A 17,367-nucleotide genomic window follows, 5' to 3' on the forward strand; every position below is an offset into this window, starting at 1 on the left:
ATAACGTCAGCTTTAAAGAGTTTCCTTCTTCAAATGAAACAATTTCAATAGTTTTTAAAAAATGAAAAACGTATTCATAAACACTGGGAACAAGGACAAACATCCTGTTGCTATCTCCACTGAGTCAATTAGTGACTTTTATGCAGCCAGGCTCGCTATAGCCCAAATATGGAAATTCCCGGTCCCTCCCTGTAAAGGACTACTATCATGCAGCCTCTGGGCAAAAGGAAGGAGATGTTAGTGTTAGTCCCCAGCCAACTTTCGAAATAAGAACAAACCTGGATTTTATGAGCTTTTGTTAATACTTTTGAAAACTTTTCTGAATTGCGTACTTAATGGAAGGAGAAGACTTTTTTGAAAATATTTGTGAATAGCAAACTCGCTGGAAGATGACCATAAGTTACCAAACAGAGTTAGTGAGGAGATTGGCCCACCTTAGAGAACCTGGCCCCACCACTAGACTCTTACGTGTGATTGGGCCTCCTTAGAGAACCTGACCCCACCTCTAGACACTTAAGTGTCATTGGGAGTCCTTAGAGAACCTGACCCCACCTCTAGACTCTTAAGTGTGATTGGCCCTCCTTAGAGAACCTGAACATGACCCCACCTCTAGACTCTTAAGTGTGATTGGGCCTCCTTAGAGAATCTGAACCTGACCCCACCTCTAGACTCTTAAGTGTGATTGGGACTCCTTAGAGAACCTGACCCCACCTCTAGACTCTTAAGTGTGATTGGCCCTCCTTAGAGAACCTGAACCTGACCCCACCTCTAGACTCTTAAGTGTGATTGGGCCTCCTTAGAGAACCTGAACCTGACCCCACCTCTAGACTCTTAAGTGTGATTGGCCCTCCCTAGAAAATCAGACCCGCCTCTAGACTCTTAAGTGTGATTGGGCCTCCTTAGAGAACCTGAACCCACCTCTAGACTCTTAAGTGTAAATGATGTAACACAGATCCAAGTTCACAATCAGAGACCTGAATGTGGACTCGTCTGCTTCTCTCCGTCTCTATGAATATATTTTCCTGTCAAATTATTCACAAAAAGCATTTGAAACCCTTATTAATCACAATAACACTGTCCACTTCCCTCAGCTTAACCTTCTGCCACAGCAGAGATCAAGCCAGTGAATCTCCATCCTTTCCTGTACGGGCGGTAACGCACCACCTGGAAGGTCGTCCCTTCCCTCTTTGTGCATCATGCCATATAAAGAGGTGAGCAATCATATACAGTGTTGTGGAAGTTGTAACAATGATATATTCCGGGAAGGCTAAATACACAGTAAATCAGTTCTTCTGATTTTGCCTCACTGCGACAGAGCTAGGCGCTAGGCCAACCAAGACTGGCTATCCTCTGTACTTTACTACCTAGCTACATATCATTAGATCCCCTGTGGATGTTCAGCGTATCAATAGCATCTGTGACAACACAGCCTCATGATCTGATCACTTACTGGTACCAAGAGGTGGTCAGTGTGGTAGGTTGGTGCAGAGAAGCATCATGTCCAGTGCAAAGTACCCAAATGCTGGTGATATAACTTGTCGATGGTCCACCCAGTAGTTGCCCAAAATGTGGTCCCCAGGATACTTACTTTGGTGTGCTGGACCAGGGTCAGTGGTCTCTTCCCCTCCGCACTCATCCCTTTCCAGCCCATCCTAGAAGGGAAGCAGAGAGTGAAAGTGAGAGTGGTGAAGGGAGATGGCCCTATGAGGCACCATCTCATGCGGTGGGGCTGCAGAGCGCCAGACTCTGACCACAACAGACACAGCTACTATGAACTATATGCATGCAGAACAGCCTATCATACATGTACAATGTGTGCTTTTTGGAGGGTTGACTCATTAGGACTGTGTTAGAGAACAGGAGGGGATGGGGATGTGACCATTATCTCTCTATAAGATGCCTACAATCTAGACCAGCAGACAGGCACCGTTTCCTGCTAGGCTGTGCTGCAGACTCCCCACTTTCAATTACACTCTGTAACAGTGAGTTCAGGGCCTGTCATGCAGGAGATCTTGTTAGAGGGTGACACGTAATGTGGCACAGGATGTGGGAACAAGAAATTGGTGCATGAGGCATAATGGGAACCACATAGCCAGAGCAATACTGTTGTATTGGCCCCTAAAATGAGTCTTACTGCAAGATTGTGGGTTCTATTTAACATTTAATTTTTCCACCACCCCTTCCAAGTAGATTTACAGTCATGGGGAACACCAACTTGGAAGGAGCAGGGAGGAAAAAGGATAGAATTTGGAATGGAGACGTGGACTATGCCAGCTCGCTAAATTTGGGGCAAACAAGACGGAGATTGTGAGACTACAGAGAGTCCAAAATGTGGCCGCCAGAACTCTTCCAGGCCTGCCTCGCCGCTGCTCCACCTCCACTGCCATTCGTCAGCTTCACTGGCTGCCAGTGGCAAAACGGGTGGAGTTTTAGTCTCTGTGTTTTGCGTTTAGGATCCTGAACTCCCCGGCTCCTGGCATTCTGGCTGACCTGCTCTCCGCCTACGCCCCCTCCCGTCACCTTCGTTCAGCAGGTCAACACCTTGCAGCTGTTCCCTGGGTTAGGAGGGCTCTCGTCGGTGGACGCTCTTTTCGCATTCTAGCAGCTAAGCTGTGGAACGACCTTCCTGTTTACATCCGGAGTATGGATAACTACCTGATATTTCGGAAGGACCTGAAAACTCATCTTTTCCCATCCCTCTAGTTGTGGTAGTTTCTCAGGCCTCTCTTTTTACTTGTTTTGATGGACTCTTTGCTGCCAGTGGCCTTTTATTACTCTTAGCGCCGGGCAGCTTCTGCGCTTTACAAATCAGCCTAACCTAACCTAACTACCATGCTATATACACCTTAAAAGGATAGCACATCCAAATTTGCTTAGCCTGATGTTTTGAACTGCAGGTTTATCCTATAAACTCATTTCCATGGCCATTATGCTGAGAAATGCTCTGGTGTGCCACTACCACCCAGAAGCGGGTTACGTTTGCTTGGCACACAATGACAGTACTGAAATATTTCATGTATGTTCCTTCATCACATATAGCTTTTCAACTGATTTAGGTAACTACCGTGGAATAAAATGAACAATTTGGTGTCATTCTTCCAATGCTACTGAATCAGGTTACCTCCACCCACACAGAACCCGCTGGAGGAAATCATACTCACTTGCTTTGCTTACTTACAGCTTAGCACATGAATTTAAGCTGCAATGACCACCAGACTCACATCCAAGCCCCTTGAAGACTTCTTGAAAACTCTTTCAAGCATGAAAAGTGGCTCACCCACCGATCCTGCCCCCATCCGTATCCTTAAACAAATTGGCCCTGTCATTTCACACCTAGCAACAAATCTTATCAATGCCTCCCTCACTCAAGGAATAGTTCCCCCAAACTGGAAACATGCGATCGTCAAAGCCCTCCAAAAAAAGCCAGGCCAGGACCCTTCAGATTTCTCGAACCTGCGCCCAATCTCTCTCTTACCAGGTGTGAGTAAGATTGCAGAGAAACTAGTCAACCAGCAACTATCTAGCTATCTTGAAAGCAACAATCTCCTACGCCCATCACAAACAGGTTTTCGCCCCGGTCAGGGGACAGAGACCGCCCTGGTAAAGGTAGTCGAGGAAGCCAGATGCATCTTGGATTCAGGGGGATCGGTTTTACTGATCCTCCTGGATCTAAGCGCTGCATTTGACACGGTGGACCATAAGATCTTGATCCAGCGACTACTCAACCTGGGAGTGAGAGACAAAGCACTCAGCTGGTTTTCTTCGTTCCTGAAGGACAGAACCTTCCAGGTCTGTGAAGGCAATATAAAATCTGACCCATTTTACCTCCAGTGTGGGGTTCCACAGGGCTCTTCATTGAGCCCTACATTGTTTAACACCTACATGGCCCCCCTGGAGGATGTGGTAACTCCCTTTGGGATAAAAGCGGTAACATATGCCGACGACACCCAAATGGTTGTGTCTTTTTCCCTTGAAGGTGAAAAAATAAAAAACCTCCATGACTGTCTTGAGGGAATCTACGAGTGGATGTCTAAATCAAGGTTAAAACTCAATGGCTCCAAGACCGAGCTTATGCTGCTGGGCCACCAATTGTCACCTCTCCCGTCCGCCATGTGGCCCTCCTGCCTAGGTCCCCTTCCTCAGCTTAAGACAGAACTAAAGAGTTTAGGCTTCTGGATAGAACAGGATTTATCTATGAAGACACAGGCCAAAAAAACTGCTGGCACCTGTGTCGGCCTACTCCGCTCAGCCAGGAAAATTCTCCCTCTACTCCCTGTACAATCTCAAAAACTACTTATACAGGGACTAATACTATCGAGGTTAGATTATAGTAACGCCCTCTTCCTGGCAGCCCCAGAGGCCACCTTTAATGTTCTCCAAAGAACACAGAATGCCGCTGCTAGGATGCTGACAGGAACACCTCGGAGACTCTCTGCCAAACCAGCACTAAAAGCACTCCATTGGCTGCCGATTCGAGAAAGAGTTATATTTAAGGCCCTATGCACCACCCATAGGGCCCTGCAAAACCTAGGTCCACCAATGCTGAAGACCATGATATACCCTTACAAACCCAACAGGCCCCTCCGCTCCTCTCAAAGAAACCTGGCTACGGTCCACAGAGTAAAGAAAGCCCGCACTGGAGGACGCCGATTCTCGGTTACAGCCGCTTCTCTTTGGAACGCGCTACCAACTCAGCTTCGGGCCGAACCCAACCACATGAAGTTCCGAAAATTGCTCAAAACGCACCTCTTCCCACAATAAAACTTCTTTTTCTTTCTTTCCCTTTCCCCTCCCTCTTTCCTCACCTCAGCTGTATATGCAATCTCAGCGCTGGGACGCTCACGGGCAGCCATGCGCTATACAAATCCTGCTTTCATTTCATTTCATTTCATTTCATTCATTTCATTTCATTCATTTCAAATCAACTCCTTCTGTTTCCAGCAGACAAGGCAAAGGGAGATAATGATGGGAGGGATGGTGAAGAGGAGGAAGGTCAGGAAATGCTTTTCCCACATGACCAACCCATTGAAGTCAATGAATGGGATGGCTGTGTGTCACCAGATGCTAGACCCTTGGATTCTATTCCAACCTGACTACCAACCTGATTACACTGGGGAGTTTCACAGTCTAATGGGATGACTATCGGCATCATTTGACTTGCCAAAGTCCACATTGGATAAGTCATGTCTTTTTTATCTACTTCAATGACATATCTAGAAGTGCCATAGGGGGAGTGTAGGAGAGTAGGGTCTGCTATCCTATGGTCACCCCAATTTTTGCTTTTTGCTTCACTGGTTTTCGACTTACTGAGGCTGTGGGCCTGCTAATCAGACCCCCAGCCTGCTGTTCTCTCTCTAAATTTATAATACATGTGCTATAGGTACATACCACAATTGGAAATGGACTCCTTGTCAGCCCCTGTACCATGCACTATAGGTGCCCAGGGCATAGGTGCCACCAAGGCCTACCAGGGGCTGAAGCATAGCTTTTGCCACCCCTGGCTGGTTCTTAAATTGACACAACTGGCTGATCACTCAGCTGGGGCAAGTGGGTGTAATCACCCCTTGCTTAGATATAGTATACCTATATCTAAACCTATATCTGGACACATATATAGCCTGTAAGCCACTCCTATGGAAGGCCTCATCAATCCTGGAGGCAGAGTGCGTGGTTTTATGTGAGATGGTGCTCTGGCATGAGCTGAGCCTGTCTGCAGCTGTCGGGAACAACTCCCTAAGCTGATCCGGGATAATGCCATACCATATACTCTTAAGCGCCTTATAATCCTCGCGGTTATATAGCAACTTTGGTTTGGCTTTATCAAAACATGTCGTGTAAGGTGTCATACGAATTGGAATACTACCCCCTCGCCAGTTCTGGCGACGGGGGTAGCATTCCACCCTTCTAGAGGGAGAAGACATGTTACTTTACTGAAACGCGGTTGATTTAAAATGAGCCTCAGATCCACAAAATGGATGCCCCTGCCACAGACACGGGTCTGACCTCCTGCTGCTGACCGAAACCCGGCAGAGGAGGCCTGGACAAAGAGTTTCCTGTCACAGGGCGGTGTCAAACCACCCCAGACAGGAGATAGTGGATTGGAGTAGGGAGGTTTCAATGAAACCAGACACTGCCTGGGGAGCACAAGGCTGCCCCTTGCAGGATCCGGCCAAACCGGTTCTGGGGCCTCCCAGCCCCTGTCCCAGCGCGGCCAGGATCAAAGGAGAGGGGTGTAACCACCCCCTTCCTGGGTCCCACCCATAGGAGGGGACCTAGCAGGATGTCCAACCCCCGAGATTCGAATAAGAGGGGGAGCAGTCCCAACGGACCTCAGATCATCCTGAAGAAACATAAGAAACGAAATCTGGACCCTTCGACTTTCTACACGACGTGAGAAGACTGAAGAATCTCCCTTGTGGTCAAGGAGTGACCACCCTGTGCAAACAGGCACCATCCAGCCCTCGACCCTTGCTTTGTTGCAGTTCCCGCCGGAACTCGAGCGACAGAGATCGACGAGATCAAGCTTGCCTGCCTTCTACCTGCCCGATCCACAGTCCCTGCAGAGCTGAGACCCGTGGAGGCGACCGGAAGCGTGGGGCACGCCATCTTGAAAAGGCCACGAGACGCTGACCGTGCGGCCCACGAGTGACCCTCGAAGCTGTACACCGGGGTTTGAGAAGCCCCAGCCCCGAGCTCCACTTGCACCAAAGCTCACCCCTCCACACTCGACGAGTGCTGCGTGGGGCCCTTCTGCTTGTGTGCGCTCGACGCGTTGGCCCGGTCACTTGCCAGCTGGCTTGTGGCCCCTGTGCCGACGAACTTTGAAATACGACTTGCTTTTCTGGTTGCTCCAGATCTGCACCAGCTCCTGTGAAAAGGAGCACCCACTCTGACCCTCCTGGTTCGAGTGATAAGCAATCTCCCGGTTCCGCGTGGATTGCTTTTGCCAAGTGCTGTTTGCTGCAATCTTGAAGCCGACGGTGCTGACGGCGAGAGCCTACGTGGGACAGATCGTGACCTGCTCCTGGACGTCGCAGATGCCCCAGAGCCCACGTGACAGCGGAGAGAAGCCTATCGACAACCGCCTGATTGCGCCCGACATTGCCTGGTTCCGTCCTGGTTCCACCCTGGTCACTGCTGAGTGACCCAGACTCTGTCCCCTCTGCTTTCAGGTACTTTTCTACTTCGATCCACCCTTGGATCGCACCGGACACTTCTGCTTCACAGCGCCTGCAGCTGCAACAGCTCCAAGCACCAAGAACCTGCGTGACAGAACCCGACGCCACTTCGACCCTGTGCACCCACGGCCTGTGGGTGAGGTAACTTTGCAACGCCGGTGTCTTTACACTGGTACACACCTCTAGGGTCTGTGTCTAAAGTTTTGTGTTCCTAGGTTCAGCGGAAGTATCTTTTTATTCACTTTAATTGACTTTTACGCACCATTGACAGTGCATTGGTGCGCGCTGCACTTTCCGTGCTGCACCCGTCTCCTGTGGGCTACTCCCGACTTCTTCATTGCTTGTCCTGACTGCTCCCAGCGAATCTCTAGGCCCTAGGCCTAACCATTGTTCGTAAAGTGTTACTTATACCACTTTTTTGATATATGGTCTGAGTGGCCACCCGCCCTCATCCATAAACGTGCAACTTTATATGTGTAACAGTGCTTTTGATTTAACGCTTGTGCCCCTTTCCTCATAAAGAGTACTGGGGAGTAATTTAGAAATAAATACATATATTTTTATAATATATACTTGTGTGGTGTCCTTTCATTTGATTACAGGATTGTATGTGGTAAAACAGCTCGCTTAACACGACCTCTTAAGTTAAGCCTTTAAGGCTGCTTAGTCCATGCTACCTCTAGGATAGCTTGTCTACAAGGTTGACTTACAACCTGACATCTTTGGGGTTTGTTTGGACTGATACCCAGTGGTTCCAGAATTGGAAACACTACATATCAGGCCAACTTCTCACATTGGTGTGCAGCGGTGCGGATTTGAGCTTGCTGTTTGTTTTACCATTGCAATCTTTATCAAATTGAAAGATCACATCAAGTACCTCTAGGTACATATAAATCAAAAGCTTAGCATATTAAGTTCTACTGAACTTAGTAGTTGTAGATTAAAGGGATTAGCACACCCTGACTACAACTCACTAGCAAGGTACAGTAGGAAACCACTTAGTGTAGGTAAGTGCACCACTTACACCTCACTAGCAGTCATGTCTGATACAGATAGAGCTTCAGGCTCTGCTCCTGTAATAGTTGATCCTATAGGGACAACATCCAGATATGACAACCTTAGCCACAAAGACCTGAGTGCCTTGTGCACAGCCAGGGGGCTAAAAAAGGGCAGAGGCCCTACCATTCCTTCCCTAGTAGCTCTCCTACAAAAGGATGACCTAGATAAGGTGAGTCAGACTCCCTTAGAAACAGAGGAAGGGATAAACTCCCCTGAGAATGAGGATCTTCAAGATGATGTAGTAAGGAGGGGGGTTCCCAAAATGGAAACAAGAAAAAGAAGAACGATGGCCCAAAGAAACCTTGGTGTAATACCTGCAAATCAGTTTCACACTGGGGCAGTGAATGCACTAAGAAAAATCCAGTCCCCACCACTGCAGCTCCTAAAGCAACTGCACCCCCTAGTACAGTCAGCAGTGGTGGTACACAGCCAAAGGGTTTAGTAGGGTTGACCCTGGGTACTGAGGTGGAATCTGGCCTAGTCAGAATCCCCACACAGGCAGTTCTCCTATATGATGTGGACATATCTTTGCCCACTGCAGTAAGCCCCAGTAACCTGGGCAAATATAGGCAGACTCCCTTAATTAATGAGAAACTGGCTCAGGCCTACAGGGACACTTGTGCCAGTGTCACAATGGTGGCACCTGGCTTTGTGGACCCTGGACAAATTGTACTAGGTGAAAGTTACCTAGTGACCAATGCAAGCAACTCCACTACTTCCCATAGTGTGGCTGTTGTGAACTTCTCCTGGGGAGGGGTAGATGGCCTAAAGAAAGTTGTTGTGAGTGCAGACCTCCCAGTAGACTGTCTGTTAGGCAATGATCTTGAAAGCTCAGTTTGGTCAGAAGTGGAGTACAGGACTCATGCAGAAATGCTAGGGATTTCAGCTCATGTCCTTGCAGTGACAAGGTCTCAGGCTAAGAAGTGCCTTCCTGAACCAGTGGTGGATCTTGAAACAATAGACCAACCACAACCCAAGAGAAGGAGCAAGAGGGTTAAGGCTGTGCCTTCCCACTTGCCCCAGGTTGAGGATCAGGTTTCACAGGAAACTGATTCTGCAGTCCAAGAGGAGACTGTCTCAGAGGAGCTTGAACCTGATCAGGTTGAGTTTCTGGGGACAGGGGGACCCTCAAGGGCAGACCTGGGGCAGGCCCAATTAGATTGCCCTTCACTTGAACCCCTCAGACAGCAAGCTGCTGCTGAGGCTGCAGGGAATGCTCAAGGTACCCATAAAGTGTATTGGGATGAAGGACTCCTTTATTCAGAGGCTAGAGACCCCAAGCCTGGCACAACCAGGAGGTTGGTTATACCTTTGAAGTTTAGGGGCTTCCTTCTTACCTTGGCCCATGATATTCCCCTTGCAGGACACTTAGGCCAGAATAAGACTTGGGACAGGCTTGTTCCACACTTTCACTGGCCTCACATGTCAGAAAATGTCAAGGAGTTTTGTCGCTCCTGTGTCACTTGCCAAGCCAGTGGTAAGTCAGGTGGCACAACAAAGGCCCCCCTGATACCACTACCTGTGGTGGGGGTACCCTTTGAAAGAGTTGGAATAGACATTGTGGGTCCCATGGATCCTCAAACAGCATCTGGGCACAGATTTATACTGGTGGTAGTGGATCATGCCACCAGGTACCCAGAAGCAATTCCCCTGAGGACCACCACAGCTCCTGTGGTGGCAAAAGCCCTCATTGCAGTTTTCTCAAGAGTGGGCTTTCCAAAGGAGGTTCTTTCAGACAGAGGTACCAACTTCATGTCTGGATACTTAAAAGCAATGTGGAAAGAGTGTGGAGTAAACTATAAGTTTACCACACCCTACCATCCACAGTGCAATGGGCTTGTGGAAAGGTTCAACAAGACCCTAAAGGGAATGATAAAAGGTTTACCAGAGAAGCTTAGGCGGAAATGGGACATCCTTTTACCCTGCTTGCTCTTTGCTTACAGAGAGGTCCCACAGAAGGGGGTTGGCTACAGCCCTTTTGAACTTTTGTTTGGCCACCCTGTAAGAGGTCCATTGAGTTTGGTGAAGGAAGGATGGGAGTTACCTCTCAAAAAGCCTAAACTAGACATTGTGGACTATGTACTTGGTCTCCGCTCCAGGATGGCTGAATACATGGAGAGAGCATCCAAAAACCTTGAGGCAAGTCAGGAATTACAGAAAGCCTGGCATGACCAAAAGGCTGTTCTGGTTGAGTACCAGCCAGGGCAGAAGGTGTGGGTGTTGGACCCAGTGGGGCCAGCAGCTCTCCAGGACCAATGGACTGGACCCTACCCTATCATTGAAAAGAAGGGAGAAGTCACCTACTTGGTTGACTTTGGCACCCCTAGGAGCCCCCACAGGGTGCTCCATGTCAATCGTTTGAAAGCATTTGTTGACAGGGAGGACATGAGTCTCCTCATGGCCACAGATGGGGAACAGGAGGAAGAGAGTGACCCTCTCCCAGACCTGCTTTCCCAGAACCCTGATGATGGTTCAGTTGATGGAGTAGCCTTGGCAGGCAGCCTCACTGAGCAGCAACAGGTGGACTGCAGACAGGTGTTGCAGGCCCACAGACACTTGTTTTCACTCACACCCAGTCAGACTAACTGGTGCACCCATGAGGTGGATACTGGTGACAATCTGCCTGTGAAGAATAAGATCTACAGGCAACCTGACCATGTCAGGGATTGTATAAAGGCTGAGGTGCAAAAGATGTTGGAGCTTGGAGTGATTGAGCCATCAGAGAGCCCATGGGCTAGCCCAGTGGTCCTTGTGCCAAAACCTCATACCAAAGATGGGAAGAGAGAAATGAGGTTTTGTGTGGACTACAGAGGTCTCAATGCTGTCACTAGGACAGATGCTCATCCCATTCCAAGAGCAGATGAGCTCATTGATAAATTGGCTTCTGCCAAGTTTCTGAGCACATTTGATTTGACAGCTGGCTACTGGCAAATCAGACTAGCTGAAGAGTCAAAAGCCAAAACAGCATTCTCTACCCCTAGTGGACATTATCAGTTTGTGGTAATGCCCTTTGGTTTGAAGAATGCACCTGCCACTTTCCAAAGGTTGGTGAACCAAGTCCTTGCTGGGTTGGATGACTTTTGCGCAGCATATCTAGATGATATTGCTGTCTTTAGCTCCACCTGGGAGGATCACCTGATCCACCTGAAGAAGGTTCTGGAGGCCCTGCAAAAGGCAGGCCTGACTATCAAGGCTACTAAGTGCCAGATAGGGCAGAGCAAGGTTGTGTACTTGGGCCACCTAGTAGGTGGGGGTCAAGTTCAACCACTGGAGAGCAAGATCCAGACCATACAGGACTGGACTCCTCCAACTACCCAGACACAAGTCAGAGCCTTCTTGGGCCTGACTGGGTATTACAGAAAATTTGTAAAGAACTATGGGTCCATTGTGACACCATTGAATGACTTGACATCCAAGAAGATGCCCAAAAAGGTTCAGTGGACAGTTAGCTGTCAAAAGGCATTTGATGACCTGAAGAAGGCCATGTGCTCTGCACCTATCCTGAAGAGTCCTGACTACTCCAAACAGTTCATTGTACAGACAGATGCTTCTGAGTTGGGGGTGGGAGCTGTGCTTTCACAACTTAATCAAGATGGTCAAGACCAGCCCATTGCTTTTATTAGCAGAAGGCTGACCCCCAGGGAGAAACGTTGGTCAGCTATTGAGAGGGAGGCCTTTGCTGTGGTTTGGGCCCTGAAGAAGTTGAGGCCATACTTGTTTGGTACTCACTTCCTAATTCAGACAGACCATAAGCCCCTCTTGTGGCTAAATCAGATGAAGGGTGAAAATCCCAAACTGCTCAGGTGGTCCATTTCCCTACAGGGGATGGACTTTACAGTGGAGCACCGCCCAGGGACTGACCATGGTAATGCAGATGGTCTCTCCCGGTACTTCCACTTAGAACATGAAGACTTATCTGGTCAAGGTTAAGTTTAATGTCCCTGCGTTTGGGGGGGGGGTTATGTAGGAGAGTAGGGTCTGCTATCCTATGGTCACCCCAATTTTTGCTTTTTGCTTCACTGGTTTTCGACTTACTGAGGCTGTGGGCCTGCTAATCAGACCCCCAGCCTGCTGTTCTCTCTCTAAATTTATAATACATGTGCTATAGGTACATACCACAATTGGAAATGGACTCCTTGTCAGCCCCTGTACCATGCACTATAGGTGCCCAGGGCATAGGTGCCACCAAGGCCTACCAGGGGCTGAAGCATAGCTTTTGCCACCCCTGGCTGGTTCTTAAATTGACACAACTGGCTGATCACTCAGCTGGGGCAAGTGGGTGTAATCACCCCTTGCTTAGATATAGTATACCTATATCTAAACCTATATCTGGACACATATATAGCCTGTAAGCCACTCCTATGGAAGGCCTCATCAATCCTGGAGGCAGAGTGCGTGGTTTTATGTGAGATGGTGCTCTGGCATGAGCTGAGCCTGTCTGCAGCTGTCGGGAACAACTCCCTAAGCTGATCCGGGATAATGCCATACCATATACTCTTAAGCGCCTTATAATCCTCGCGGTTATATAGCAACTTTGGTTTGGCTTTATCAAAACATGTCGTGTAAGGTGTCATACGAATTGGAATACTACCCCCTCGCCAGTTCTGGCGACGGGGGTAGCATTCCACCCTTCTAGAGGGAGAAGACATGTTACTTTACTGAAACGCGGTTGATTTAAAATGAGCCTCAGATCCACAAAATGGATGCCCCTGCCACAGACACGGGTCTGACCTCCTGCTGCTGACCGAAACCCAGCAGAGGAGGCCTGGACAAAGAGTTTCCTGTCACAGGGCGGTGTCAAACCACCCCAGACAGGAGATAGTGGATTGGAGTAGGGAGGTTTCAATGAAACCAGACACTGCCTGGGGAGCACAAGGCTGCCCCTTGCAGGATCCGGCCAAACCGGTTCTGGGGCCTCCCAGCCCCTGTCCCAGCGCGGCCAGGATCAAAGGAGAGGGGTGTAACCACCCCCTTCCTGGGTCCCACCCATAGGAGGGGACCTAGCAGGATGTCCAACCCCCGAGATTCGAATAAGAGGGGGAGCAGTCCCAACGGACCTCAGATCATCCTGAAGAAACATAAGAAACGAAATCTGGACCCTTCGACTTTCTACACGACGTGAGAAGACTGAAGAATCTCCCTTGTGGTCAAGGAGTGACCACCCTGTGCAAACAGGCACCATCCAGCCCTCGACCCTTGCTTTGTTGCAGTTCCCGCCGGAACTCGAGCGACAGAGATCGACGAGATCAAGCTTGCCTGCCTTCTACCTGCCCGATCCACAGTCCCTGCAGAGCTGAGACCCGTGGAGGCGACCGGAAGCGTGGGGCACGCCATCTTGAAAAGGCCACGAGACGCTGACCGTGCGGCCCACGAGTGACCCTCGAAGCTGTACACCGGGGTTTGAGAAGCCCCAGCCCCGAGCTCCACTTGCACCAAAGCTCACCCCTCCACACTCGACGAGTGCTGCGTGGGGCCCTTCTGCTTGTGTGCGCTCGACGCGTTGGCCCGGTCACTTGCCAGCTGGCTTGTGGCCCCTGTGCCGACGAACTTTGAAATACGACTTGCTTTTCTGGTTGCTCCAGATCTGCACCAGCTCCTGTGAAAAGGAGCACCCACTCTGACCCTCCTGGTTCGAGTGATAAGCAATCTCCCGGTTCCGCGTGGATTGCTTTTGCCAAGTGCTGTTTGCTGCAATCTTGAAGCCGACGGTGCTGACGGCGAGAGCCTACGTGGGACAGATCGTGACCTGCTCCTGGACGTCGCAGATGCCCCAGAGCCCACGTGACAGCGGAGAGAAGCCTATCGACAACCGCCTGATTGCGCCCGACATTGCCTGGTTCCGTCCTGGTTCCACCCTGGTCACTGCTGAGTGACCCAGACTCTGTCCCCTCTGCTTTCAGGTACTTTTCTACTTCGATCCACCCTTGGATCGCACCGGACACTTCTGCTTCACAGCGCCTGCAGCTGCAACAGCTCCAAGCACCAAGAACCTGCGTGACAGAACCCGACGCCACTTCGACCCTGTGCACCCACGGCCTGTGGGTGAGGTAACTTTGCAACGCCGGTGTCTTTACACTGGTACACACCTCTAGGGTCTGTGTCTAAAGTTTTGTGTTCCTAGGTTCAGCGGAAGTATCTTTTTATTCACTTTAATTGACTTTTACGCACCATTGACAGTGCATTGGTGCGCGCTGCACTTTCCGTGCTGCAGTCGTCTCCTGTGGGCTACTCCCGACTTCTTCATTGCTTGTCCTGACTGCTCCCAGCGAATCTCTAGGCCCTAGGCCTAACCATTGTTCGTAAAGTGTTACTTATACCACTTTTTTGATATATGGTCTGAGTGGCCACCCGCCCTCATCCATAAACGTGCAACTTTATATGTGTAACAGTGCTTTTGATTTAACGCTTGTGCCCCTTTCCTCATAAAGAGTACTGGGGAGTAATTTAGAAATAAATACATATATTTTTATAATATATACTTGTGTGGTGTCCTTTCATTTGATTACAGGATTGTATGTGGTAAAACAGCTCGCTTAACACGACCTCTTAAGTTAAGCCTTTAAGGCTGCTTAGTCCATGCTACCTCTAGGATAGCTTGTCTACAAGGTTGACTTACAACCTGACATCTTTGGGGTTTGTTTGGACTGATACCCAGTGGTTCCAGAATTGGAAACACTACATATCAGGCCAACTTCTCACAGGGAGGTTTACTTTGAATAAAATAATACGGTAATAGCTTTCCATCTACAAACAATGAACAAATTATTTAAGTTCTGTAATGCTCTTTCTAGTGGATGCTCTTTCTAACTACAGATTTCTCACCCTTTGAATTCTCCAATTGACAGACAACATCTTTAAACCTTCCTGCACCAACTCCTGTGCATTCATAGGTTGGTGCCATCAGATTCTGTGTTGGGTTTATCCTGCCTCTGGAAGTGATAGCGCAGATTCAGACAGGGGTGCCACCCATGCACGCTGATGAAAGTTTACAACAAAGCTATCTGCACCCTTATACGTGCAGCACCAGCAACAGATTGAAAACCATGACAGTGTTCGGAATCTAACATGCAACTTTACTAACAACTAGAAGTCCACTCCACAGGAAAGGGAGAAGGTTGGCTCGACCGAACATCCACCAGAAAGAGAATTACCGAAGCTAGGTAACTTGTTCATCAGGTGGGTATTTCTAGCCACACATTCCCTACCTTTAAATAGATGCCAAAGTAGTACCTCCCAAAAGGTAGAGGGTCTCAGGAGTGGACTTGACACCAGGAAATCCTGCAGGACTGAGAGGGCAAAATACCCCTTTCAGTGAACCTGAGAGTCAAGGAGATAATGCCTGGTGAAGGTGTAGACAGACGTCCCTATAGCCCTCAGGCACATGGCCAGCAGCGGAACACATCTGGCCAAGAAGGTAGTGGTGGCTTTAGTTCTGATCAAATCAGTCCAAACTACTTATGGAGGTTCATTTTTTGGCCAAGGCATAGCACATTTTATGCAGAGAACAATAGTTATGGGCAGGGTCTGTTGCTGGGCTGCCTTTATCTTCTTGGTACCTGAGTACACTACAAGCAATTTGTCAACCACTTGATGCTCCTTAGTTTAGTCAGCATTAAAGCCAAAGAGTCTCTTGGGATCCAACCGCTTCAGTCTCTCCTCTTTAGAGGGATGTGCCAGCAAGAAAGAAGCAGGGAGTGTGATGCACGACCCCATGGAGAAAGCCGAACACATGTTTGGTAGAAATGATGCCCGAGTCTGAGGCCCCAGTTGGTCTGGAAAGAAGGTGGTCTATTGTGGTTCCACATACAGCCGCTGCAGTTCACTGACATGGCACACAAAAGTAATCCCAATGAGGAAGACAGTTTTCAGGGTCAAATGCCGCAGGCAACAAATGCACTTATGCATAAACGACATGCACATCAAGAAGGTTAGAATCAAATCAAAGTCCCACAGCTGCATAACAAAAGGTGCTGGAGAAACCCGAATATAAACCTTTTTTAAGAAACACATGACAATCAGACACTCAAATAGGGCGGACTGATAAGGCAAACATATCAGAGAATTTAGCTTGCAGAAGATCGAACTGATGGACCTCACACCAGATGACAAACTTTGTCCGTCATCCAGAATAGATCACATTTGTGAATGGGTGGGAAGAATCAAGATGACACCCACCACCTCCTTCAGGCAGATCAAATTTGCTCAACTGCTTCCGTTCAATCTCCAGCCATAGAGGTTTGGTTTCGGATGTGGCACCCTGTTGCTGGGACAGCAGGCCTTCCTGAAGAGGTAGACAGAGCAGGGGACAAAAACTCAGACTCAGCAGGTAAGAAGAGCACCACATGCTCTGAGCCAAGTCTGGGGCTATTTCAATGAGCTGAACGCAGTCACTACTAACCTACCTCAAAACCTGAGGAAGAACAGCAAAGATGGGAACACGTAAAGGAGAATTAATAGGATGCAGGATGACATCATATCCAACATGGACTTGAACTTCCTTACCAAAGTGAACTCTTTTGCAGATAGGAATTCAATGATTGATGTTAGGCGGAGAATCCTCTCCTTCGTGGGAAAGGCTTTTGACACTATTAAGTCCAGGATCGCTGCCAGGAACACCGTCGATCTGGACGGAGTGAGAGAGGATTTTTTGTTGTTCATTTTTAGACCAAGAGACTTGAAAAGTTGAAACCAGACCTTAGTCGACTGTTTTACCACCCAAAGAGAGGAACCCCTTATTAACAAGTCCTTCAGGTATGGGAACACCTGGTGCCCTGAACCTCTTGAGAAAATCTGCCACTGGAGCCATGCCTTTGGTGAAGACTGGAAGCCGACTTTAATCCAAAAGGGAGCATCTTGAACTGGTAATGGCATCCTGCCACCTCTTATCTTAGATAATGCCTGTGTTTCGGACATATGGGTATATGAAAGTATGCATATAGAAAATCCAGGGACGTCATGAAGTCCCCTTTGTCTATCACTTGCAGAATATCTTGAAGAGCTAACATCCTGAAGGGCTGTTTTTTGACTTGTTCAATAGCCTCAAATCCATTACTTGCCTCCACTTTCCCGACTTCTTTCTTTGAGAAGAAGTTGGAAAAGAATCCTAAACTGCGCTGGCCATGAGGAACTT

At 48.7% G+C, this 17,367-nt stretch overlaps 1 protein-coding gene across 2 annotated transcripts in view; it reads right to left on the reverse strand.

Moving 5' to 3' along the window:
• The window catches only part of MYO15B (myosin XVB), a 961,787-nt gene that overhangs the window by 299,573 nt on the left and 644,847 nt on the right, over nt 1–17,367 (reverse strand). For both annotated transcript variants that reach the window (XM_086930750.1, XM_086930751.1), the window contains one exon: nt 1,589–1,652. In XM_086930750.1, coding sequence (XP_086786876.1) covers nt 1,589–1,652 — 64 coding nt within the window. The remainder of the gene's footprint in view (nt 1–1,588; nt 1,653–17,367) is intronic.

This window comes from Lissotriton vulgaris, chromosome 7 (genome assembly GCF_964263255.1).
Source record: "Lissotriton vulgaris chromosome 7, aLisVul1.2, whole genome shotgun sequence".
NCBI lineage: Eukaryota > Metazoa > Chordata > Amphibia > Caudata > Salamandridae > Lissotriton > Lissotriton vulgaris.